The following is a 25,525-nucleotide window of genomic DNA, read 5'->3' as shown; positions in this document are numbered from 1 at the left end:
GCACTTTATTTGTTGAAGAAATTGGGTTAATAGAGTTTCTCATAGTCTAGATTTTATATCTTCTGGTATCGTTTAACATGTTTATCTGTCCACTGTATTTCCTGTAAATTCAGTTGAATCTGGAGGATTTATCAGATTCAGATTATTCACGGGAGGTGGGGAGAACAAGACTGCAACGTACGTGATGGATTTTTCTTCCATCAAGAGGCACATAGAGTCTGGTTTTCTCTTTCTGTTACGTTAGTAGTCACTGGGGAATATTGCCTAAATGTTCGCACTAAGAGTTGTAAAATGGTGATATTCTATCATTCATTCTTTATTAGCGAGAATACTTAAAGAGAAGCTTACCCTCATTTATTAATTGCTTAGGTTACCTCATGATAAAATTTGCTTAGGAAAGGCAAAATGAGTGCCCTTTTTTGGGTTTCAAAATAATGAGGTGGTTCATTAGCATTCTTCAATGATGGCCAATTTGTTGTTTGGGGGTTTTTTTGTTTTTGTTTTTGTTTCATATTCTGAATTCATAGATCAAAACGTGTTCAATTCATTGTAGTTATAATCCTTATCAGTACTCTAATTTGTACCATCTTTTAACAATTGGAGCCTCTTTATGTTGGCTTCTGAGCATTTTCAACAGGACTCTAGTAATCTTTAGTATCTGGTATGTTAAGATATTCCAAGCTTACCTTGTACCTTTTCTGCCTCTTGGCTGGAATCAGCCAATTCTCTTCTAGTTCCTTTTAGTGATATTTTGAGACCACTGTCTATGTACTGATTTGGTCATTGTTTCTAGGCCTTGGAGATTAGATACAGGTCTTTAAGTGGACACCTTGGAGTAGACAGATTTAGGGATTATATGTATGTAAAATGTGGCATATATTGATATTTCCAATTCAAATTCAGTACCACAGGGTTTTACTAAACCTCTTCTATCATACATCTATCCATTTTTTCCCAGTCTGGAATTCCTGGTTTTCTCTGACACCAGGAATGATAGAATATCACATTACTCATTTGTTTTATTCAAATACATACACAACAGTCTTATAACAGGATTACTGAAAACAGTTTGAAATTTTTTTGTAATTCTCTTGTCTTTAGGGTTGACTGGGGATATACAGTCAAATTAATTGTTAAAATGTTCCATGGGATACTGTGATAATGTTATCACATAGACACACATTTAAGTTATTTTATTTTTAGGGATGGCTAGCCAGTAGAGGGATTGAGCACAACACTCTAACCAACTGACCTAACGGGCCAGCCATTAAATTTGATTTTTTTCATATACATATATAATTCATTTTCATGGTTTTAAAGTCAGAAATATCCTAGTTTCCTTATCATCTCTACCCTATTTCTAAATATTCTTTTATATTTATGTGTAAATAGTTGTTGTATGTGATCTGTTTTATTTATTCTTTTTTAGTTTAATTTTGGTATTTTGGAAGGTTTGTATTTTTGTTACAGTGGTTAGTTTTATTTAGTCCTCTTTTTTGTTATTATCTACTGATTTCCTATTTATGCACATTATTGAAATTGGTTGTGACCTCTTCTTCCCCCTCCCCCTCAGCATTTGATGTCCTTTTTAAAAACTGACTTTTGGGACCGGCCCGTGGCTCACTCGGGAGAGTGTGGTGCTGATAAAAATTGACTTTTATTTTGAAGTAATTGTAGATTCACGTGAAATTGTAGAATATAATACAGAGAGATTCTATTTGCCCTTTACCCAGTTTCCCCCAGTCGTAACATCTTGCAGAACTATAGTACAATATTGATTTTTATACAGTCAAGATAAAGAACATTTCCATCACCACATGATCTCTCATGTTGCCCTTTTGCAGTCATATCCACTTCTTTCCAACCCCTACACTTTCTCAACCCCTGGCAACCACAAATTTGTTTTCCATTTCTATAATTTTGTTATCAGATGAATGTTATGTACATGGAATCATGTGGTATATAACCTTTTGAGATTACCTTTTTTCTCTCAGCATAATTCCCTGGAAAGTCATCCAAGTTGTGGCTTGTATTAACAGTTTGTTCCTTTTTATTGCTGGGTAGTATTTCATGGTATGGATGAACCAATTTGTTCAAGCTGTGAAGGACACCTCGGTTGCTTTCAAATTTTGGCTATTAGGAATAAAGCTGTTGTAAACATTTGTGTATAGATTTCTTGTGAACATAAGTTTTCATTTCTCTGGGATACATGTCCAGAAATGCAGTTGCTGGGCCCTGTAGAGCTTGGACTGGGTCTGGACCTCACAGACCCCTCAAGACTGTTCACAAACCCTTCACACGCAGGTCTATGAGCTAGGTAACAGCAAAAAGGTCCTTGGAGCCATAGGTGAAGAAAGAATAGTCTTTATTCAGCACGCACACATCTAATGCCTAGGCAGTACAAAGAGAAACTCAGAAACTCAACTGCTACAGCAAAGTCCAAAGAAAAACTGAACAGCTGCTAGCGAAGTAAACATGCTATATTTTTAGATGTAAGCTCTGCTGGCCAGCACTGCTTCACAAACTGCAGAACACACAATAGCAACAAAACTAAAAAGATACATTGGTTGGCATGTGCACTAACTCCACCCACACAACTTGTTTACATAGAAATGTGCTGCTTGACCCCCAACCGGACCTTGGCAGGGGCCCTGACTAAACTATTCTGTTTTCCTCACAAGCCCTATGGGAGTTAACCTGTTTAGTTTAAGAAGATGCTAAACTGCATTTCAGATGGTACCATTTTACATTTTCACCAGCAATGTGTGAAAACTCTACATGTTCCCAGAATTTGGTATTGTCACAGCTTTTTATTTTAGATGTGTAGTAAGATCTCATTGTGGTTTTAATTTGCATCTTTCTAATGGCTAATAATACTGAGCATCTTTCCATGTGCTTATTTACCATCTATATAATGTCTCTATTTCTTTTGTCCAATTTCTAATTCAGTTGGTTGGTGGTTTAGCTGTCGAGATTTGAGAGTTCTTTATATATTCTAGATACTAATTCCTTATTAGATATGTGGTTTGCAAATTTTTTTTTAGCTTCTCTTTGTATATTTTTTACGTGGGCTTCACATAGCAAAATATTTTAATTTTGATGAGGTCCAGTTTACCAACTATTCCTGTAACAGGTAAAGCTTTTAGGGTCAAGTGTAATAACTGTTTGCATAGCCCCAGACCCTGAGGATTTATCTGTTTTTTCCTAAAAGTTTTGTAGTTATTTATTTATCTATCTATCTATTTATTTATTTATTATTGAATCAAAATTGAATATACATATTTTGGGGGTTCAACATTGAGATATGTTGATCAAATCAATATTACTAGCATATATATTGTTACAAGTCATAATTATTCTTTATGCTCCTTGTCCAATCTTTCCCCATCACCCTCTCCCACCCCTCGATTACCCTAGATTTCTCCTCTCCTTCTAAAAGAAAAATGGTTACTCTGTTGATTTGTTGCCTAGATGATCTGTCTGATGCTGAGAAGTGTGATCAGGTCCCCCAATATTATTGTGGAGTATACTAAAATTTATAAAGTAAATTGTATTTCACAGGGCCTAGCTTCCAAGGCCCTGTAGTTTCAGGTATAGCCTAACTTTTAAAAATTACACATAGAATTGTTAAGCTTGCAAAAGACAGGAAACTTTCCCCGGGCTAAAGTCTCTGTTGTAGATTAAGAATCGTAACACAGCAAAATTACTAGCACCAAGGGCAGATGTCCTTGGTACAGCTAAACCTAATGATTGTTGCCATGACAATTATTTTACTGTTCTTTTTGTAACTACCTATGTTCCTTTTCTGTAACTTTCTGGCCTGGAGAATAAGTACTGAGAGAAAAGCCTAGTTTGGTGTTATTTTCCGAGGAATGCTGCTCTCTTGAGGGTTCCTGGAAATTAACCCCTTCGGGGCTTCTCACTGCTCAGAAGAAATGGGCTTTGAGTAATCCTTTGTGTCTCTGTCACCCTGGGAGAGGTGACATTATCATATAGGAGATGCTTCTTCTGTCACTCTGAAATGGGTTTTGTGAAGAGAGACATCCTCTTCTTTTATCTCTGCTGGTGATGCTCCTGTGTCAGTGCACTCCAGTTGTTGGCGGACCATCTGCATAGTGGTTGTGGTGTCTAGCCACTTTCACGGCAGCCATGGTTATTGTGGTGGCTGTGGTGGGCCATTCACATGGAGGTGATGTTTTTGGCATGCTCCTTGGCACTGGCAGTGTGCCTGGTTGTGGGGTGAAAGTTTTGTAGTTTTACACTTAAGTGCAATCCATTTTGAGTTAATTTTTTTCTAAGATATGAGGCTTAAGTCAAGGTTCATATTTTTATCTATCAGTGTCTACCTGGTCCAGCCCATTTGTTGAAAAATCCAGTGAAATCTTCCACTAATTGTTTTTGCACTTCAAAAAATCAATTGGGCTTATTTGTGTAGGGCTATTCTGGGTTCTCCATTCTGTTTCATTGTTCAATGTATATATCCCTCCACCAGTATCACACAGTGTTTATTTCTGTAGGTGTGTAATAAACCTTGAAATTGGCTAGACTGATTCCTCCTCCTTTTTTCAGAATTGTTTTCGCTATTCTAGTTACTTTGCTTTTCCATATAAATTTTAGAATAGTCTTTTCTATATCTACAGAAAATATTGCTGGGATTTTGATAGGAATTGTGTTAAACCTATATATCAGTGTGGGGAGAATTGACATCTTTAGCAAGTTGAGTCTACCAATTTATAAACACAATATGTCTCTCCGTTTATTTAGATCTTCATTGAATTCTTTCCTTAGTGTCATGTAGTTTTCACATAAACATCCTTTGCATGTTTTGTCAGCTTTGTACTTAAGTGTTTAATTTTTTGAGAGATTATAAATGATATTGTTTGTATTTTTAATTTTAGTGTTCATGTGTTCATTGATGGCATATAGAAATACAGTTGATTTTTATATTTTTATCTTGTATCCTGTGACCTTGTTGAACTCATTTATTAGATCTAGATCTGGAAGTTTTTTGGTGCACTCCTTGGGATTTTCTGTATAGACAATCATGTTACCTGAAAATAGGGACCATTTACTTTCTGATCTATATGCCTTTTACTTTCTTTTCTTGCTTTATTTTACTGGCTGGAACTTCCACACTATGTTGAATAAGAGCAGTGAGAACGGACATCCTTGTCTTATTCTCAATCTGAAGGGAAAATACTCAGACTTTTGCTATTAAGATGTTAACTTAATGATTTTTTTGTAGTTCTTTTTTCAAGTTGAGGAAGTTCCCCTCTGTTGCTATTTTTCTGTTTTTATTATGAGTGGGCATTGAATTTTGACAAAACCTTTTTGTGCATTGATGTGATTGTGGATTTTTCTTCTTTTGCCTGTTGATATGGTTTACAATGATTTTCAAAGAGAGAACATCCTTGTATCCCTGGAATGAAGTCCATTTGGTCATGGTGTATAATTCTTTAAGCATTGTTTTAGTCTGTTTTGTGTTGCAATAACAGAAATACCTGAGACTGGGTAATTTATAAAGGAAAGAGGTTTATTTGGCTTACGATTCTGGGACAGCTGCGTCTGGCACGGGCCTCAGGCTGCTTCTACTCATGGCAGAAAAGTGGCAGGGAGCCAGCGGGTACAAGCAGATCACATGGTGAGAGAAAGCAAGAGAGAGAGAAAGAGAGGAGGTGCCAGGGTCCTCCTGTAAACAACAAGCTCTCACAGGAGCTAATAGAGTAAGAACTCACTCATTACTCCCCCTCCCCCAGGGAGAACATTAATCCATTCATGAGGGATCCGCCCCATGACTCAATCAGTTCCCAACACTGCCACATTGGAGATCAGATTTCCATATGAGTTTTGGAGTGGACAACACATCCAAACTCCATCAAGCATATTGGATTTTATCTGGTAATATTTTACTAAAGATTTTTGCATCTATATTCATGAGGAATATTGGCCTGCATTTTGTTTGTTTGTTTTGTTTTGTTTTTAATACCATCTTGTTTGACTTTTGTCAGGTTAATACTAGCTTCATAAAATGCATTGGAAAGGGTTTCGTTACCTGTTTTTTGGAGAGAGTGTATAGAATTGGTGCTAGTTCTTTAGACATTTGGAAGAATTCTCTAGTTAAACCATTTGTGCCTGGAAGGGAAATTTTTAAACTACAAATTTAATTTCCTTAGTAGTTATAGTGTTGTTCAAACTAAGTGTTTCATAGGTGTGATAGTTTTTGCTATTTGAGGAATTGGTCCATTTCATCTAAATGGTCACATTTATGTATATAGAGTTGTTTGTAGTATTCCCTTATTATTCTTTTGATATCTGCAGGGTCTGTAGTGATACCACCTTTTTCATTTTTGATATTGGTAATTTGTCTTTTCTCTTTTTTTTGTCAGTTTTGTGTCGATTTTACTGACTTTTTTCGAAGAACAATCTCTTTGTTTCATTAATTTTCACTACTTTTCTGTTTTCAATTTCACTGATTTCTGTTCATTAATCCTTTCTTCTGCTTGTTTTGGATTTATTTTGCTTTTCATTTTCTAGGGTCTTGAGTTGGGAGTTTTGATTATTGGTCTGAGACTTTCCGTCTTTTCTAATGTACTTTGGGGTTATAAATTTCTTTCTCAGCATTGCTTTAACCTCTTCTCCATCTCACTCTCACTTAGCATCTAAAGTGATCTAATTTTTTTTTCTTTTTATTGTATCAAAGTGATGTAACTTCCTTTTGTCTCCAGGTAATAGCTATAAGGCTATCAATATGCTTACTCTGTTTTTCATATATACTTCCCATCCTCCTCCCCATTTTTCTGTCTCCATTGTCAGGGCATGTAGCAATTATGTACTCTCTTTTATCCCTTGTAAGGACTATTTAATCTTAGTTCTACAGGTAAATAAGTTTAATCATCACCATCACCTTATATTGATATCTTTTTAGATATTTTGGGTGTGTGATGACTATTCTCTATTAGACTCTTCAGGAAGGACTTGTATAAACAAACAGTAGTTATAGAGCTGTGTTTATAACAGTTGGTTTGCCTCCTGTACACTTTAAATTTAGTGGTTTTGACTGCATCCTTACTTTCATTTTCTTTCCTTGGGCATTTTGCATTTGTTCCTCCATTATTTTCTGGCATGAAGTATTACCTTATAAATTACTACTTTTTGCTCGATAGAGGCATTTTTCTTTTCTTTTTGGAGTTCCATTAGTTTTATTAGTGTATTTCTCAGTGTTGGTCTTTCTGGATTGATTTCCAAGATAACGTGGGTATATGAGGGGTCTTCAGAAAGTTCATGGAAAAATTCAGATTACTTTTTAATTATATTTTTCCACAAACTTTTTGAAGTACCTTCTTACTCTCACAGTATTTTATTTCAACTCTTCTAATTTCAGTAATTTTTTAATTGTAGTGTTAAGTATTTGCTCTATCTCATTGCGTTGGTTTTCTTCTTTGAGGACTCTGTTATATGTCTTTAGGATCTTCTTTGCTTATCCTCTTAATTGTTACTTTCATTTTGATAATTTTCACCTTCGTTTCTTTTAGACTAAATTTTTATTTACATATTTTATTTCTCTCAAGCACTATTTGTTGTGTATTGGCTCTTAAGATTGTTTTTGGCTGGGTTTCCCTTCTGAAATAATTTTTTATTTCTAATTCTTTCCTGATATCTAGCACCTCATTTCTGGTTTTTCTAATTCTGATTTATGTTCTTTCACATTTTCTATTATTTTCTAAGATAAAGTTTTCATCAGTTTCGTGAGTGTGTCTTTTCAGCAGGAAACATCAACATTCTGTTTCTTATTCTCTTATTTCTTATAGCATGGGATTCAACCTCAGTCTTTTTCTGTTCATTTTTTGATAAGATTTTCCTGAACTTCTAAGTGGTGAGTCAGGATAGCTTTTCTAGCTTCACCATTCAGCACTCCTTTTTCTGGGGTTTTTTTCTTTTCTTTTTTTTTTTTTTTTTTTGGTTTTTTGGTTTTTTTACAAAACGATTTTTTAAAATAGAGAGAGATGGCTTCCTGTTTTCTGAAACTTGGCTTTGTTCACTTCCCCACTTTTATCTGGACCTCTGTCTTTTTCTTTTGCCTGTTTCATGCCTGTCTTGCTTACCTTGGATTCTACGTACTCCTAAGCAGTTTCTTTTCATTGTAGGGCATTGTCGAGGAAAGAGACTTCAGCTCCTAGTTTTTGAGTCAAGCCCCATCATACCTTACAGTGTTAGTGTGTGCAGAGAACCCTTCCATTTGCAGCTGTTCTCAAGTTACCTTTCCAAAGTCTCTAATCAGTCATGATAAGGAGGAGGGGGTTCCTGCTGTCCTCAGGTTCTTCAGTCGTCCTGTTACTTCTGTCCTTCCATTTCCTTTTGCATACATGCTGATACTGTGTGAGTGCTATAGTTAGTGATTTCACCAAATCCTGCTTATATTTGAGAATTCATGGGGATACCTTGTCTCACGATCTTGTAGTTTTGTCTGTGGGGTTTTTGTTTGCCTGTCCTGATGACATTTTGTATGTCTGGGGTAGGGGATGCCAAGAGATGTAAAAATTCATTGAGAGTTTTTATTAAAGAGAATGACAACATAGGTTTGCATTTAAAAAAGAACCCTCTGGCTGCATTGTGGAAAATTAATTCAGTGTGTGGAAGGAGACTAGTTAGGCTATTGTAGTGGTCCAGGTCAGATAATAGTGGCTTAATCTCAGATAGTGGCAATGGAGCCAGGAGGTTTGAATCCTATTTTGGTGACTTGTTGGATGTCAAAGGATGACAGAGTAAGTAGACAGGATGATCTCCCAGGATTGGGTTTCTTGCAGCTGTTTGGATGGAAGAGTAGATACTGGGGGTTTTGGGGGGTTTTGTTTTTGGTGGGGGTGGCTGAAAGGGAGCAAGTATATTAGTTTTAAGCATGCTGAGTTTGAAGCCTTACAACAATCCTGTCCTCTACCCTACCCTACCCATTATACACACATATGTTGATCCTTCAGGGAGCCATTTCCTGACCTTCTGATTATGTCTCCTTAGGATATAGAATGTTATTGTTTACTTTTCTATCTCAACATTTAACACATTTTTTATCACTGCTTATTCTTACTTATTGTTTTTTGTCTTTTTAACTAGACCAGATGTTGGCTAACTTTCTTAAAAGGACATATAGTAAATATTTAAGCCTTTGGGGGTAGAGAGGCAAAAATAAGGACAAGATGTAGGTACTAAATATCATTGATAAACTACTTGAAAATGTACAAATGATTTATGTTAGGGCTTACAGAACCAGACAGGTCACCAGATTTGACCCACAGGTTATTGTTTGCTAATCCCTGTACTAGACTGTAAATTTGGTACTTCCCTCCTAATTGCAAGCTTATTGCCCACTGTATTTTAGATGCATTCAGTAAATTTTTGTTGAATGGATGAATATTCAGTTTGTTGAATAGGTGAATGACTTACAGATTTGGAGTTTAGGAAGGGAGGGCTGGACTAAAGGTAAATATTTGGGAATGGTCATCAGTTATTGAAGACGTGAGAGTAGATGAACTTACTTTGGAAGAATGTGAGGGAGGAGAGTCCATTTTTTTCTGTACTTCAAACAGAGAGCAGAATAAGTCATGACTAACTCAGAGGTACTTGTTTCATGCATAGTAGTCAGTACCTCTTGTTAACTGACCTAAGCCAGTTTGGCCATTTACACTCATGTGGTTCTTTTGGGTGAATAAATGGCCTGTAACTATTAGAGAGAGAGAGAGAGGATAATAGATATTTTTTGCATTAGAACTCTTACTACCAATGAGTTATATTAAAATAAAACAAGCGTTAGACAGAATTCTGCTACATATACAAATATGTATTATCAAGCAGTCACAAGAAGTCATATAGCTTGTTAACTTCAACCCTTAGTCGATATCACAGTGTTCTGACTAGGATTAAATGACAAAATCCTCCAAGAAGGGGTGGAAATGAAGGATAAAAGGGAGTTCTAGACTCAAAAATTCTCTTAAGATGGGCTGCAGGGTTTGCCAGATTCTTAAACCCCAAACAGGTAAGAATTGAAGAGCCTGTGTTTCTGGGCAATCCATATTATCTTGAATAGCAATTCCATATCTGCAATAAAAATTTACTTCCAACTTTTCTTGTGCTGATTAACAACTAAATTGAGATGTTGGTTTTCTAAGTACTTATTGCATGGAAGCTAATTCTGATTAGGGTGTTTTAAATGTTTAACTCACCACCTCTGAAGTGTGGATTCCTAATTTAGAGTTCTTCAAAAGTTAACTCACTACTCCTATCTATGCAGAAGTATCTTAATGTGAGTTACAGATAATATAGCAGAAATTTAATATTTTGGAGTAGATATACTGCCTGGATCTTTTCTTTTTGTTGTTATGCATCATCTTATAACAATTCATAAACAATTGAGTGTAGTAGTTATTGCAGTGAAAATATTTTTCTTTTCACTTATAGTGACAATTGGATTAGATATTCATTTAGGCAGATTTTAACAATGGTACAAGTCTAATCTTCAAGTGAATGAAAACAATTTACAGTTATCAAATAACACCTCATTACCATTAGAATTTGAAGATAGTTCAACATTCTTTACTACTTTATTTGATGAACTTAAGCATAAGGCATTCTCTGTATTAATAGTATTGAAGTCAAAATAAGAAACATATTAAAGAATTAGATTCAAGGTGCTCTCTGTCTCTCTACTTTTGCCTTATGAGTGATAATAGTTTTATCAGTGTATCATTCCATCACATTAGATAAATGCAACTAATTAGAATTTTGTTTGGCAGTTTTGTTTACATTTAATATATATATCTATATTTAAGTTTATATCTAGATTATTATTTCAATATATTTAGCAAACTTTGTAACTTGGATTCTATGGGATTTTTTTTCCTTCAAGAGAGATTACTTTATTACTGTGGCTTAAGAGATACAACAACTAGAGAATTATTGAACAAAAATAGCATGCTGAATCTGGCAGTATATTAAAAGCATGTGACCATATTTATGTGTAATAGAAGAATTCATTATATCAGTGTGTCGGAGGGGCGCAATATATAGTTATTTCAGTGGTTTTTGATAACATATGCCTGACAGAGCCTCTTTATAAATTTAGAAGGATACTTCTTTACCTTTTGATATAAATATCTATCTCAAACTTATTTTCATTTTCATGCAGTTTTAATGCAATGGCAATGAGATCCTTTTTGAAAACATGAATCATTAGAGATAGAATTCATTGGTTGCAGACATCAAAAATCTGTTCCAGCTGATTTAAGCAAAGCCTAATTTATTGGAAGAATATAGGGTAGCTCATAGAATGAGTAGGGACACGGGAGAACTGGGAATAGAGCAAGTGAACGATCTATAGGCATTATTCACTACCTTGTCCAAATTCTTCATTTGGAATTTAATGTGCCTTCTTTTTCCTTTCCACTTTGCTTAAGATTCAGTTATAAGGGAAAGAGTTCTACTGGTATTAAGCTAGGAGAGAGTGAGACACCGTATGCTGTTTCATCAAGAACTGTACACAATGGGGAGGATATAATTCCCCATAGAAAACTGGGTACAATTAAGATTGGGGAATGAATCCTAAGTAGCCAAAACCCACCTTCCACTTTCCACAGAATTAACCAGCAGCTGTTCAGTAAAATAGACAGTTTTGGCTTTTTAACTAATTATGTGTGATTCATCATTTAAAGTCTAAAACGGGTTAGTCCTTAATCCTTAAAATTAAATTACTTATAAAAAATTTAAATCTGAAATGCCTGAGACGTTAATTTATATACTAGTAGTATCAGTGTTTTTGTACTTATGTTATCTTTATTTTTCTTTGTAGACAATGCGGAGACACAGAAATGAAGTGACAGTTGAACTGCGGAAGGTAAGAGTGATTTACCTTTAAAGAAAAGTAATTAGAAGATTTTTCTGATGTTAAAATTCTGTATAACTTGAATAAAGAAAATACTCCGGCAAAAGACCACCAGTCATGGTCTCAGGCATCACCTACTCAGCAGCTGCTGTCGATATGGCCCATTACAAAGCCCCTGACTCAAAGTGCTCAGTTCCAGAGGTACTTGAAGTTGGGGTCACTGGATACGATGACCAGCCTCATATGAAGAGCCAGAGAAACCTAATAATATTTTGGATCTTTAAAGCATCACTTTGGAGCTGCTACTCCAGAAAATCCGGAAATAGAGCTGCTTTACTTCGAATTGGCAGAAATGAAAAGAGAGATATGAAGCCGTGGTAGAAGAAAATAAAAAACAGAAAGCAAAGCTTGCTCATTATGAGGCACCTCAGGAGGGGAGGCATGCTAAATAGGATTCTTCTCAGTTGAAAAGACACTGAAAAATGGTTTTGCCTGACTTGAATAGTTTGTATAGTATATGATCTTTTCTGAACAGATGCTATAGAGCTCTTTTAATATGTTAAATTCATCTATCACACTTTAACTGTTCTAAGTACATACACTTAGAATCATCAGTAAAAACTCAATATAACTTTCTTTGGGTCTTAAAGCAGGAGAATCCAAAGTAAATCCTAAAAAAACCTAAACACAGTCATTTGATTCTTTACCTTAAAAGACATTCTTTTTTAGTTTATTAGTCTGATAGAAATGATGGTACTAGTTTTATTTTAGCCAAAGTTTAGCATGGAACTGTTCCTCGGTTTAGTTCAGGATGTGTGCATACATAGTCATTCTTTGAAATGAAGACGACACTATTGTTTCTATTCCTTGTAGGCAGCTGGAGAGATCTGTGTGACATAAGATACTTTTACATGGGTTCCCATGAATCTTCTCTTGTTTATGTAACGTGGACCAACTAGCTCATCTTTGCCACCACCTTGCCTTAGATAACTTTGTGTATGCCAGTTTGAACTCTGACACCACATTTTCTTTCTGTTTAATCATGCCCTGTCTGATAATCTTGCTTTACTTTGCTCTGTGCTTTAGTGAGTCCTAATTTCACATTGGCCTTTATGTGTTTTTTTTCAATTTGCTTAATACTGTAATAGCAGTTACCCTGATTGCAATTTGTATAACTTTAAACAGGATCACAATTTTCCTGCCTTAAAATTTTGGGTTCACACACAGACTGGGATGAGAACAGGAATGAACTATGTATCAAGTAAAATTATAGTTTGTGGGTATAATCATATAGTGTGTTTTTCCCTCAAAGTATTTTTCTAGGCTTGATTTCATTTTCCCTGTGAAGTAGGTAGGTTAGGTGCTGGATTTTTAGGCCAAAGACTGATATTAATACAAATTATTTACTAACTGTAGAATCTTGAGCACATCAGTTATCTGCTCTGAGATTCACTTTCCTCGTCTGTTAAGTGAGAAGAATCTCTGTTCTGCCTGCCTCACAGGGCTGTTGTGAGGGTCAAATGAGAATGTATATGAAAGATTTGTAAATGATAAAGCACTAAAAAAAAAAAAGAAACAAACAAAACAATCTTATTTCTAAAATCATGTGACATAAAATTATATCATTACATAGTTTATAATAGCATATACTCACAATAACTTCCATTTATATGAGGGTAGTAGGTATTGTGTGTGAAGTACTTTACCATCATTGAAATTCTCACAATATCTGATGAAGTCAGTTACGTTTTCCTTAATATCCTCTTTCTGTGGGCTGGATGGTATTCCTCCCCCCTGCCCCATGTAAAAGTTATACATATTTTTTTAAAAATACTTGAAAAAAATAAATAAAAGTAGAAAAACTTTATATCTTACCAATGAAATGCAACTGCTGTTAAGATTCATTTATTTTCTTCCATTGTTTTTGGAGGACTTTAGAATTACCTTCATGAGATTGTGCTTTCATGGGAACACATTTTATTTGAAGCAAGTATTTAAATTACCAATCAAGAAAACACATATAATGAATTCTCTGTATACATGTACACTTTTAAAAATAGATTTAAAACTTATTTCAAATCTTGGGGTTTGTCTTAGATTAGATCCATTTCTTGATCTAATTTATTCCTAAAACTTTTCTATATTAAATTACCATCTTGAAACTTTTCAGTATTAGAGAGAGGTATTGCCTTGATTCTGAAAGTATACACTCTTTAAGTCACTAGAACTAAATAGACCTGTGCATTTATTTATTTAATAATTATTTAATACATACTTTGTGTCATACACTGGCTAGGTAGCTCTTCGAATCTCTAAAGTTTTATGAAGTACTAATACTGTTGCCAGTTAATTTTAATTGTGTTCACGAAATCTTCATCAAAAATTTAATTATTCACCGAGGCATCACTATTTGAGCAACTATCTCATGGACTTGAACATTATATAATTAAATAACCAAATACTCATATATCTTTACAGATTGTGAATAAAATAGGAAAAAGTAGGAAAATAAAAATAAAATATGAAAAATAGGATAGGGTGAGATTTTTTAAATTGGGGGTTCATAGGTGATTTGTCTGAAGAAATAAAATTTAAGCTGAAACCTGAAAGATAAATTGGAATTAGCTTATTTTTCCTAAATGTTTATATCAGGTTTTGAATTTTTGCCCAACATCAATATCATGCTCATTAGTATAGTACATAGTTTCTGAAATCCATTCTCCTGTGCCCCTTCCATGTTTTTAGTTAAATTTGAAAAATACTTGCTGATGCCTTTCCTGTCAACTCCTTAATTCCTTAATGGACACAAATGTGTTTCAACAACCATACAAGAATTTTGCAGATTCTTTCAGATTCTTGGGTCATTTGGACCAGAGAAATGAACTAAAGCTTTAGCTTAGAGTATGGTGAGCTCCTTGCCAGTCTGAACACTTTGGACTTAGCTTTTTTTAAAAAAAACATTTTATTGACTTATACATACAAAAAAGTCCACACATCTTAAGTGTACAGTTTGATGACTTTTCATAAAGTGAACACATCTGTGTAACCGGCTCCTGAATGAAGAGAACATTATCTGTACCCCAGGGTCCCTTTCCTAGGTACTACCTACTGCCAAAGATATCCTAATTTCTAACACTGTAGAGTATTTTGCATATTTTGAACTTTATGTAAAATGGTATGTGTCCTTTTATGTCTGGTTTTTCATTCATCAAGTAAGTGAAGATCATTCTCTGTAATGGAAGCATAAGAATAAAATTGGAATTAAGTAATTATTCATTTATTGTCATCTAACAGTACACCATCTGTCCCCAGACGTGGGACTTTACTACCCCTTAATTTTTCATGCTTGCAATACAACTTTAAAACTTTTGTATTAATTCAGGTATTATATTCAGAAGCCTCTCCTTGTTTTTAAGCTTTTTAGCCTTTCTAATATGCTTATAAGTCTAAGCTACTCATTTATATTTATATTTGCTTATTTGTTCCTCCTTCTGTGGTTGTGCCACCTTCTGTAGTTAATTTTGGGAATTAAAAATTCTTGCTTGTCAGAGCACACCTTTTTAGATATCCCATCTTGGTTACCTGAGAGACCTCTTATTTCTCTTTTTTCCCTAGATAACATTATTCCATTTCCAATTACTATGATTAGATTCCTGAAAATCCTTGCAGTAGGACTGAAAATGAAATTAAAGAAGTCTTAAGCAATTCTTTATTTCACATTTAACCGTTCCCTGAACAAGCAGTGGAAAGTGAATCCTTCCCGAAATGAAGACTAAACTTCAGACAGAGCTTAATTGATTTTGTTGTTATTCTATAGAGGTGTGGAGAGCCCTTCAAGAGAAGATTCCTCCACTCTTTGGTCAGAGTAGCTGTCTCTGATTCCAGCCTTGCTATTTACTCTACAGCTCCACTGAGGAGAAAATCACAGTGTTGTTATTTACCAACATCAAGACTCTTGAAAAATTCAAGAATAGAGAGTTAGTCCGCAGAGTTTCACTGATGAGCACTATCCATTTAAGAGATTGAACTAGCGGATGTCATCCACTGATCAGTAACTCACTTTACCCCATGGGAAGTTGCTTTGAATATTTCATTTTCTGTTAGTTTATAAGTTTCTAAATAGATGTGGTTCTTACCCTTCACTCTATTGTCCACTTAATCTGCCCCACTTCTCCTCACATAACTCCCAGATTTCTCCCATAGCCCATCGCAAAATGCCTGGTCAAATTCGGGACATGTAGTTGATACTCATTAAATGCTGATTAAATTGAATTATGATCTCTTAAAATTTGTGCTTATATTTATTTATTGAAGTTTTAAGAAAAATACTTTAGGTATAGACAGTGCTACTCAAAGTCCTGATCTGTGACAAGTTAGGGAGCTTGTGCCAAAATGTAAAAACAAGGCACTGTTTCCTTTATAAAGAAAGCCTGGGCTGGCTGGTTAACTCAGTTGGTTAGAGCATTGTGCTAATAACACCAAGGTCCAAGGTTCAATCCCAGTACAAGCCAGCCGCCAAAACAAACAAAAATTCTTTCTACACAAATAAATGGAAAGATATCCCGTGCTCATGGATTGCAAGAATTAATGTTAAAATGTCCATATTACCCAAGGTGATCTACAAACTCAATGCAATTCCTATCAAACTTCCAATGACATTTTTTGCAGAAATACAAAAAACAATCCTAAAATTCGAATGGAACCACAAAAGACCCAGAATAGCCAAGGCAATCTTAAGCAAAAAGAACAAAATCAGAGGCATCACATTACCTGATTTGAAAATCTACTGCAAAGGTATCGTAATCAAAACAGCGTGGTGCTGAGATAAAAACAAACACACAGACCAATGGAAATAGATAGCCCAGAAATAAATTCATGCTTTTATAGTCAACTGATTTTCAACAAAGGTGCCAAGAAACCAGAATGGAGACAGGACGATCTTTTCAATAAGTGAAGTTGGGAAAACTGGCTATTCACATGCAGAAGAATGAAATTAGACCCATATTTCACACCATATAAAAAAATCGACACAAAATGAATTAAAGATTTAAACCTAAGAGCTGAAACTGTGAAACTACAAGGAGAAAACACAGGGGAAAAATTCTGTGACATTGGTCTTGGCAGTGATTTTCTGGATACGACCCCAAAAGCACAAACAACAAATACAAAAGTAGACAGATGGGATTGCATGAAACTAAAAAGCTTCTGCACAGCAAAGGAAACAATCTAAAGTGAAGAAACATCCTATGGCATGGGAGAAAATATGAAGGTACTTCAAAAAGTTCATGGAATGAGTCCTGTTATCTTTTAATTCTATTTTTCCATAAACTTTTTGAAGTACTCTTGTATTTGCAAACCATACATGTGATAAGGTATTAATATTATGTAAGGAACTCAAACAGCTCAATAACAAGAAAACAAGTAACCCAATTAAAAATGGGCAAGGGACCTGAATAAACTTTCTCAAAAGAAAACACACAAATGGCCAACAGGGATATGAAAAAAATGCTCAGCATCACTAATCATTAGTGATTAGTACAGCTTCTAATGTAAAACAGTATGGAGGTTGCTCAAAAACTAAAAATAAGGACTACCATATTATACAGCAATCCCACTACTGAGCATATATCCAAAGGAAGTGAGATTAGTATGTAGAAGAGATATCTGCACTCCCGTGTTCATTGCAGCATTTTTCATAAAAGCAAGATGTGGAATCCACCTAAATGTTCATCAACAAATCAATAGATAAAGAAAATGCGGTATATATATACAATGGAATACTATTCAGCCTTAAAAAAGGAAATCCTGTCAGTTGGCAACAACATAGATGAACTTGGAGGACGTTATGTTAACTGAAACATGCCAGGCACAGAAGACAAATACTGTATGATCTCGCTTACACGTGGAATCTAAAAAAGTTGAACTCATAGACGAAGAGAGTAGAATAGTGGTTACCTGGGGGTGGGTAGGGGCAGAGGTTGGGGAGATGTTGATCAAAGGATGCACAGTTTCAGGGCATAAATTCAAGAGGTCTCTTGTACAGCATAGTGACTATAGTTAATAACAATGTGTTATGTTCTTGAAAATCACTGAGAGTAGATTTTGATATTCTTGCCACAAAAAATAACTGTGAGGTAATACATATGTTAAATATCTTGTAGCCATTCCACAATGTATACATATTTCAAAGCATCATATTTCACGTGATAAATATATACAATTTTTATTTGTAAATTTAAAAAAAAATTTTTTTTTAAGTCTTTCTGCCTAACAACTAAACAGTGTGCTTAGTTTCACAGCTGATTTACATTCTGGCACAAGCTTCTTTCTTGTAGCAGACCTGTAATAAATGGTTTGAGGGCTATCAGTCAGTCCAAGGACCACGCTTTGAATAACACTGATACTGATCTGTCAAAATTAAGGATGAGATATAGTTATTAATATATACTGTTTACCTGACCTCTGACTCCTTTTGTGTGAACTCCTTTGTTTTCTTTTACCTCCTTGCTCACTTCCTTTCCTATTTAGTTAGATCGTGAGGCATCAGCACTTCCACAGATGTCTGTGCTTCTGTTTTATATCATATTGTAGAGAGAGTTACATAGGAATTAATTAACTTGCCCAAAGTCACAAGCTGATAAATGGCAGAGCTCTTAACCATTATTCCTCTCAATGTAAATGTTTATTGAATGAATAATGTTTCAAAGTTGAGAATCAGTTCAAAACTCGTTACTGGTACTTTCAACTTTGGCACATTGTATTAAACTTGATATTATCTTCTGTTGATGATTGATCAGTCAGATAGTCCATAGGGCCTGTATTGTCATTAGGTCTGGAAGTGAGGTGGATTAAGATGTTACATATTAAAAACTTCCCATTTTGCTGACCAGATCCGATGCTTACTTTAGTTAAACTTTTTAGTAAATTATCTGTTTTTCAAAATACTCTAAATTCCCCATTTTAACAGCTAAAGAAGAATCATATATCACATCAGTTGATACAGGAAAAGCATTTGACAAAATCTAACACCCATTCCTGATTAAAAAAAACCTCTCAACAATTTAGGAATGGGGGGAATTGCCTCATCTTTAGAAAGAGCACTACGGAAACCCAAAGCTAACACCAAACTTAATGGTGAAAGACTGAATGCTTTTCCTCTAAGATTCAGGAACAAGGCAAGGATGTCCATTCTCGTTGCTTTTATTCAGTATAGCTGGAAGTTCTAGCCAGTGCCATAAGTCAAGAAAAAGAAATTTAAAAGGTACATACTTCAAAAAGGAATAAATAAAATTGTTCCTATTTGCAGAAGACATGAATGTCTATAGAAAATCCCAAGGAATCTATAAAAACATTCCTAGAACTAATAAGTGAGTTCAGCAAGGTCAGAGACTAAAGATCAACAATCAGTCACATTTATGTATACTGACAATGAACATGCAGAAACCAAAATTAAAAATACAGAACCATTTATAGTTGCTTCATAGAAAATAAAACATTTGGTATACATTAACAAAACATGTACAGGATTTGCATACTGAAAATTACAAAGTGCTGATGAAAGAAACCAAACAAGACTTAGGTAAATGGAGAGATATATACCGGGTTCATGGATTGGAAACCAACATAGTAAAGGTGTTAGTTCTCCCTAAATTGATCTATTCGTTTAATGCATTTCCTGTTGAAATTGCACCAAGGTTTTTTTTAGATATAGACAAGCTTATTTAAAAATGTATATGGATACACAGAGGAATACTACTGAGCTATTTAAAAAAATTATATCCTATCATTTGCAGGAACATGGATGGAAGTGGAAAGTATCATATTAAGTGAAGTAAATCAGGCACAAAAAGACATACCACATGATGTCACTAATGTGGAATCTTTTTTTAAAAAATGGTCTCAGAAGTAGAGAGTAGAATAATGATTAGGGGAATGGTGGACTAATGGGTATAAAACTATGCTATCTACCCTGAGTGAATCATTGTGCAGTATATTCATGTATCAAAACAACACGCTGTATCCCACAAATATGTACATATAAATGGTAAAAATTTTGAATAAAAAAAAAAGAATCATGACCTGATAAATCATAATATTTTAAATAATGTGATCAATTTTCAAATGTGTTGAGTTTGGAGTGTTAAATTCCACTGTTTTTATTTATTTTATTAAAGTGAAATTCACATAAAAAAATTTTTAAAAGAAGAATATATGTGGAAGGGCACAGACTCTAGAATAGCTCAAACAAACAGTCTTGACAAAGAAGAATAAAATAGGAAGAATTGCTTCACCCAGTATTTTCTATTTACGGTATATATAGCTACAGTGATCAATGCTGTGATACTGGCAGAAGGATAGATACCATAGATCAGTGGAACAGAAGATAGAACCCACAAATAGACCCATACAAATATACCCAACTGATTTTTGACAACGGTATAAAACCAATTCAATGGAGGCAGGATAGCCTTTTCAACAAATGGTGCCAGAACAATTGGACATCCATAGGCAAAAATAGAACCACAACCTAAATCTCACACTTTATGCAAAAATACAAAATGGACCATAGATTATATATAAAGCACAAAACTATAAAACTTGTAGAAATAAAAATGGGAGAAAAATCTTCAGGATCTAGGGCCAGGCAAAGAGTAGTTGGACTTAACCATAAAAGCATAATCCATAAAAGTACAGATTGGTAAATTGGACCTTATCGAATTAAAAAACTTTGCTCTGCAAAAGCCCTTGTGAAGAGGATGAAAAGACAAGCTAAATATTTGAAGAAAATATTTGTAACCATATATCTAATAAAGGACTAATATACTGAACTCTCAAAACTTAACAGTAAGAAAGCCAAACAATCCAATCAGAAATGGGCAAAAGATGTGAAGAATCACTTCACTGAAGGGAATATACATATGGCGAACAAAGCACATGAAAAGGTGTTCAGCATCATTAGCCATCAGGGAAATAGAGATTAAAATCACGACTGCACATGTATCAATGGCTAAAATAAGGTTTTGTGACACATCAAGTGCTGATGAGGATTTAGAGAAATTGGATCACTCATGTTGCTGGTGGAAATGTAAAACGGTACAATTACTCTGGAAACGTTTGGCAATTTTTTATCTAAACATGCAACCTCTTTGTGACCCAGCATTCACTCTTGGGCATTTATCCCAGAGAAATGAACACTTGTGTTGATATAAAACCTGTAAATGAATGCATATAGCAACTTAATTTGTAATAGCCAAAACCTGGAAACAACCCAGATATTAAAGTGGGTAAATGGGTAAATAAATTGTGGTATATCTGTACCACGACATTACTCAGCAATAAAAAGGGACAAAATATTGATAGAAGCAATAGCTTGTATGAATCTCCAGGGAATTATGATGAGCCAGAAAATATCACTACGAAAAGGTTTTATACAGTATGATTCCATTTATGTAACATTTTTTAAATAAAATTTTAGAAATGAAAGATTAGAAGTTGTCAGGGGTTAGATACGGGGGCAGGGAGGTGAGAGGTAGGTGTTTTTGCCTATTAAAGGGCAACAGGAGAATATCTTGTGTTTTTGGAACTGTTCAGCAACTTGACTATGGCAGATATGACCATCTGTGCAGGTGATAAAATTGCATAGAACTTAATATACATACACATATACACAGATACAAGTAAAATAGTAAAATAAGATCAGTGGATCGTATCAATGTCAGTATCCCAGTTGTGATATTATACTATAGTTTTGCAAAATGTTACCATTGGGAGAACCTGGGCAAAGTATACAAGGGATCTCTCTGTATTATTCTTTAAACCACACATGATTCTACAATTATCTCAATAAAATTTCAGTTGCAAAAAAAATTTAAAAAGCTTAAATTAGTAAATTGGAATCCAAAAAAAGCAACCATCTGATAAGATAATGTTAGTGATCCTGCAGGGAAAAAAATTGTTTTAAGTTGTCAGATTTTTACATGATTGATAAACCAGTAGTTTCATTTAAAGAAAAATTTTTAATCGAAATATGCTGAGCAGAGTGCCCCAAATGTAAATAGAACATATGAAAGTCATGGGTGAATAACCATGTAACCACCTAGCAGTAACGTCATTTCATAAATGTCAACATTAAAGGGAAGGTTTATTTTGTGAGCATTTTTTTCTACTTCTTCGGGTGCATTTAGATGCAACCAGACTTGACTACTTCTTAAAAAAAAAAAAAAGCTGTAGAATATATTTAAGAGAACAGTCTCTGTAGCCACTACCTAGGCTTTAAGCTTGACGGCTATTTCCTAATTGTGTAATTTAATTTAGCCAGGTTCTCTGTGTCCCCATTTACTCATCCGTAAAATAAAGACTTTAATTTTACAGGAACTAAAACTAGATGAGGATTTAAGACAATGAGGGCACTGTTGGGTAAAAACAGATTTAATTACTTATTTCAGGTTCGAAATGGGACTTGTAATATAATTATTCTTTTCATAAGATTAAGAAGAAGTGACTGCTGACTTGTTTCACAAATTTAAATATAAAATTGCAAGCCACTTTATCAAGATGGAAAGAGAAACTTGGAAATGAAATAGAAGTACTTTTTTTTTTTGGCAGGTGGCCAATATGGGAATCCAAACCTTTGACCTCGGTGTTATAACACCATGCTATAACCAACTGAGCTAACCACCCAGACCTTGAAATAGAAGTATTTTATATGGAGGTTAATAACTTATAGAACTTGCTAACCCAAACAATATTAGGTTGAGCCATAAGAAATCACCCATAGTTAACTTTTTTGACCTACTAAGTGGCACTTCTGTGTGGTTCAACCTAATAGAAAACAGAAGATCTAAAAAGAATTGGTAAATACATACATGGGGAATGGGTTAATAATGGATTGTTAAAGAAATTTAAGAAATGCATCTAATCTTGTATGTGTGTTTGAGGATAGGTGGGTGTTAAAACTAGGCTAATTCCTATATCCCTTGAGTTCCCCTCCCACTTGACAAAAGAAAGGTGTAGCTTTTATGGGTGCTGAACTTATTGTGGTGCAATCTTCAAGAGGGTAAAAAATCTCTAGGGTGTCAAGTGAAGGGACAGTTTTAGTTATTGGTTTTGAGGAAGCCTCCTTTAGTGGTTAATCAAATCACCAGAAACCTACTCAGGGATTATCTTTCCTCAGCTTGTACATACACAGAGGTACTCCAAAACATTCATGGAAAAATGGAATTCAAAGATAATACAAATCTTTCCATAAACATTTTGAAGCACCCTCATATTTTTGTTAAGAGTAAAGTATGGTTCTTGTGTCCTAGATATTTTGGCCTATGTTAGGGTGTTTTCAGTTTAAGTGCAGGGGCTGTTACCTAATGTTTGAGAAAAGAAACACTTTACCAGAAGTTATAATAGCTCTAGACTAATATACCTAATAATGTGTCCAAACACATATATAAAGTAAAAGTTGGCAAAGTTAGGAGAAATTTGTCAGAGATGTAATTATTGTGGGAGATTTTCTTCTCAATAATGAATAGGTTAAACACATCAGTTTTTTTTTCCCTGCTCCAGAATTTAGTCTTTGTTTATTTGTTTCTTATACATTTTATTTTATTATTTTTTAATTGATTATGCATATTCATGGGGTACAAAGCTGACTGTCACCACCTTTGTCTAAGATGTGATGATCAAGATCAATACTATCAATATACCCATTACCACAAATTGCCATTATTCCCTGTGTCCACCACCCAACCTCTCCCCACCTCCTCCACCCCTCCACCCCTGGCAGCCATAGTATGTTCTCTCCCTCTGCAAGTCTAGCACACCACTGAAAACACACGAATTAATGGGAGATAGAAAATTTGAATAGCTTAATTCAGAAGTTTTATCTAATAAACATGTAAAGTTCTATACATATTTGGAAATGGGTTTTGTGATATTACAAAGCTGTAGTTTCCACACTATGCACTGAGGTACCATGGGGTTCCACAGTGAACTCAGAGGGACCTTGGGATATTCTAAATCTTGAGAGAAATACAGTTATAACTTTCAGACACCACAGAACTATTAGATCTCAAGGTAGTTCATGATTTGAACATTAGATCACACTGCATTCCTTTCAATTACGTATTTTATATAAGGATGAAATAATTTTTTCTTCCTATTTATGTTTTTCTTTTCTCTCCTTTCCCTTTTCCGAAACGATTATTAAGTTGTTTGGACCTACTTACTTGGTAAAAGAAACTGTTAGGTATTTCCTTTGGCCTATGCTGTAGTCTGGAAAGTGTTTGGGAACCTCTGGCATAAAGCAAATATAGGCTAATTTCAGTGTGTTGCACAGACCATATTCTCTGACCACAATGTAATTAAATTAGAAATCAATGAATAAGACAGTTATAAAAACCTCATAGTTGTGAAAGTTTTAAAGCACTTTCAAATACATTGGGTATCAAAGAAATTCTAATGGAAATTAGGAATACCTAAAAATCAGCAGTAGAAAAAATATTACATGTCAGAACCTGTAGAATGCAGTTAAAGTTGTATGTACTTCACGAGGGAAATTTAAAGCAAGTAGAGAGAATGAACAAATAAATAATACTAGGAATTTTTAAAGGCATATTAATTTTCAATATAGCATAAATTTTAAAACATTAGTGCATGTTAGTTTTTGCTTCATAATAAACCACTCCAAAACTAAGTGGCTTAAAACAACAGCCATTTTATTCAGCTAACAATTCTGTGGGGGTTTTTTTTGGCCTGAGACTGTTTAGCTGCTTTCTTCTGGGCTCTCTTATTGTCTCTGGTCAACTGGTGGGTTGGTTGGTTACTAGATATTCCAGGATGGTCTCACATAAGTGTCTGGCTGTTGGCTGGGACCTTGATTTTCCTTCACATAGCCTCATCCTCCACTGGCTCAGTCTTTTTCACATGATGGTTTTAGAAAAAAAGCAGCAAGAGAGCACATGCCCCAATGTATAAGCACTTTTCAAATCTGTTTGCATGTCCCATTGCCAAAGCAAGTCACGTAGCTATGCCTAGAATCAGTGCAGGACTGGACTACCCAAAGACATGGATGTGGGAAGGGGAATTATTGCCATTTTTGCAAACAATCTACCACAATTTGAATATAAGCCACTATTTGCCAGTAAATTTGAAAACTTAGGTGAAGTGGGCAGTTTCCTAGCAGAAAAAATAAAAATAATTTACCTAGCTGACTTAAGAAGATATGAGAAACCTGAATAGATCTAAAAGCAATTAAATGAATCAATATCAGTAGCTAAAAATTTAACCTCTCTCACGCCTCCTGCAAAAGGAAAGATACAGGTGGAACTCCAGAGGATATTCAAGGAACAGATAATTTCAGCCTTATTAAATGATTTCAGAGAAGGTAAAGAGAACATTTCCCAACTCATTTTATGAAGCTAGCGAAACCATGACCCCACGCACCAGACCAAGACAGTCTAAGATGCTTATCAGGCAGTTTCACTTAGGAACACAGGAGGAGGGGGAAATCCTCAATAAAATGTTAGTAAATTGGGTTCAGTAATGAATATTTTTTAAAAATTTCCCAGAAAGGTTTATCCCAGGACTTGAAAGGATGTTTAACATTAGAAAATCAATTACAACATTTACAGATGAAAGGGGAAAATTATATGTCCATTTCAGTAG

At 34.6% G+C, this 25,525-nt stretch overlaps 1 protein-coding gene and 1 pseudogene across 1 annotated transcript in view; both read left to right on the top strand.

Moving 5' to 3' along the window:
- The window catches only part of KPNA3 (karyopherin subunit alpha 3), a 95,811-nt gene that overhangs the window by 40,004 nt on the left and 30,282 nt on the right, over positions 1-25,525 (top strand). The window contains exon 2 of the mRNA XM_063102165.1: positions 11,837-11,881. Within this exon, the coding sequence (XP_062958235.1) occupies positions 11,837-11,881 (45 nt within the window). The remainder of the gene's footprint in view (positions 1-11,836; positions 11,882-25,525) is intronic.
- On the top strand, positions 12,026-12,321 carry LOC134382824 (c-Myc-binding protein-like; annotated as a pseudogene).

The sequence above is a fragment of the Cynocephalus volans genome, chromosome 7, assembly GCF_027409185.1.
Source record: "Cynocephalus volans isolate mCynVol1 chromosome 7, mCynVol1.pri, whole genome shotgun sequence".
NCBI lineage: Eukaryota > Metazoa > Chordata > Mammalia > Dermoptera > Cynocephalidae > Cynocephalus > Cynocephalus volans.
Note: the sequence above shows the minus strand (reverse complement) of the source record. Positions and strands in the feature narration are given on the sequence as shown.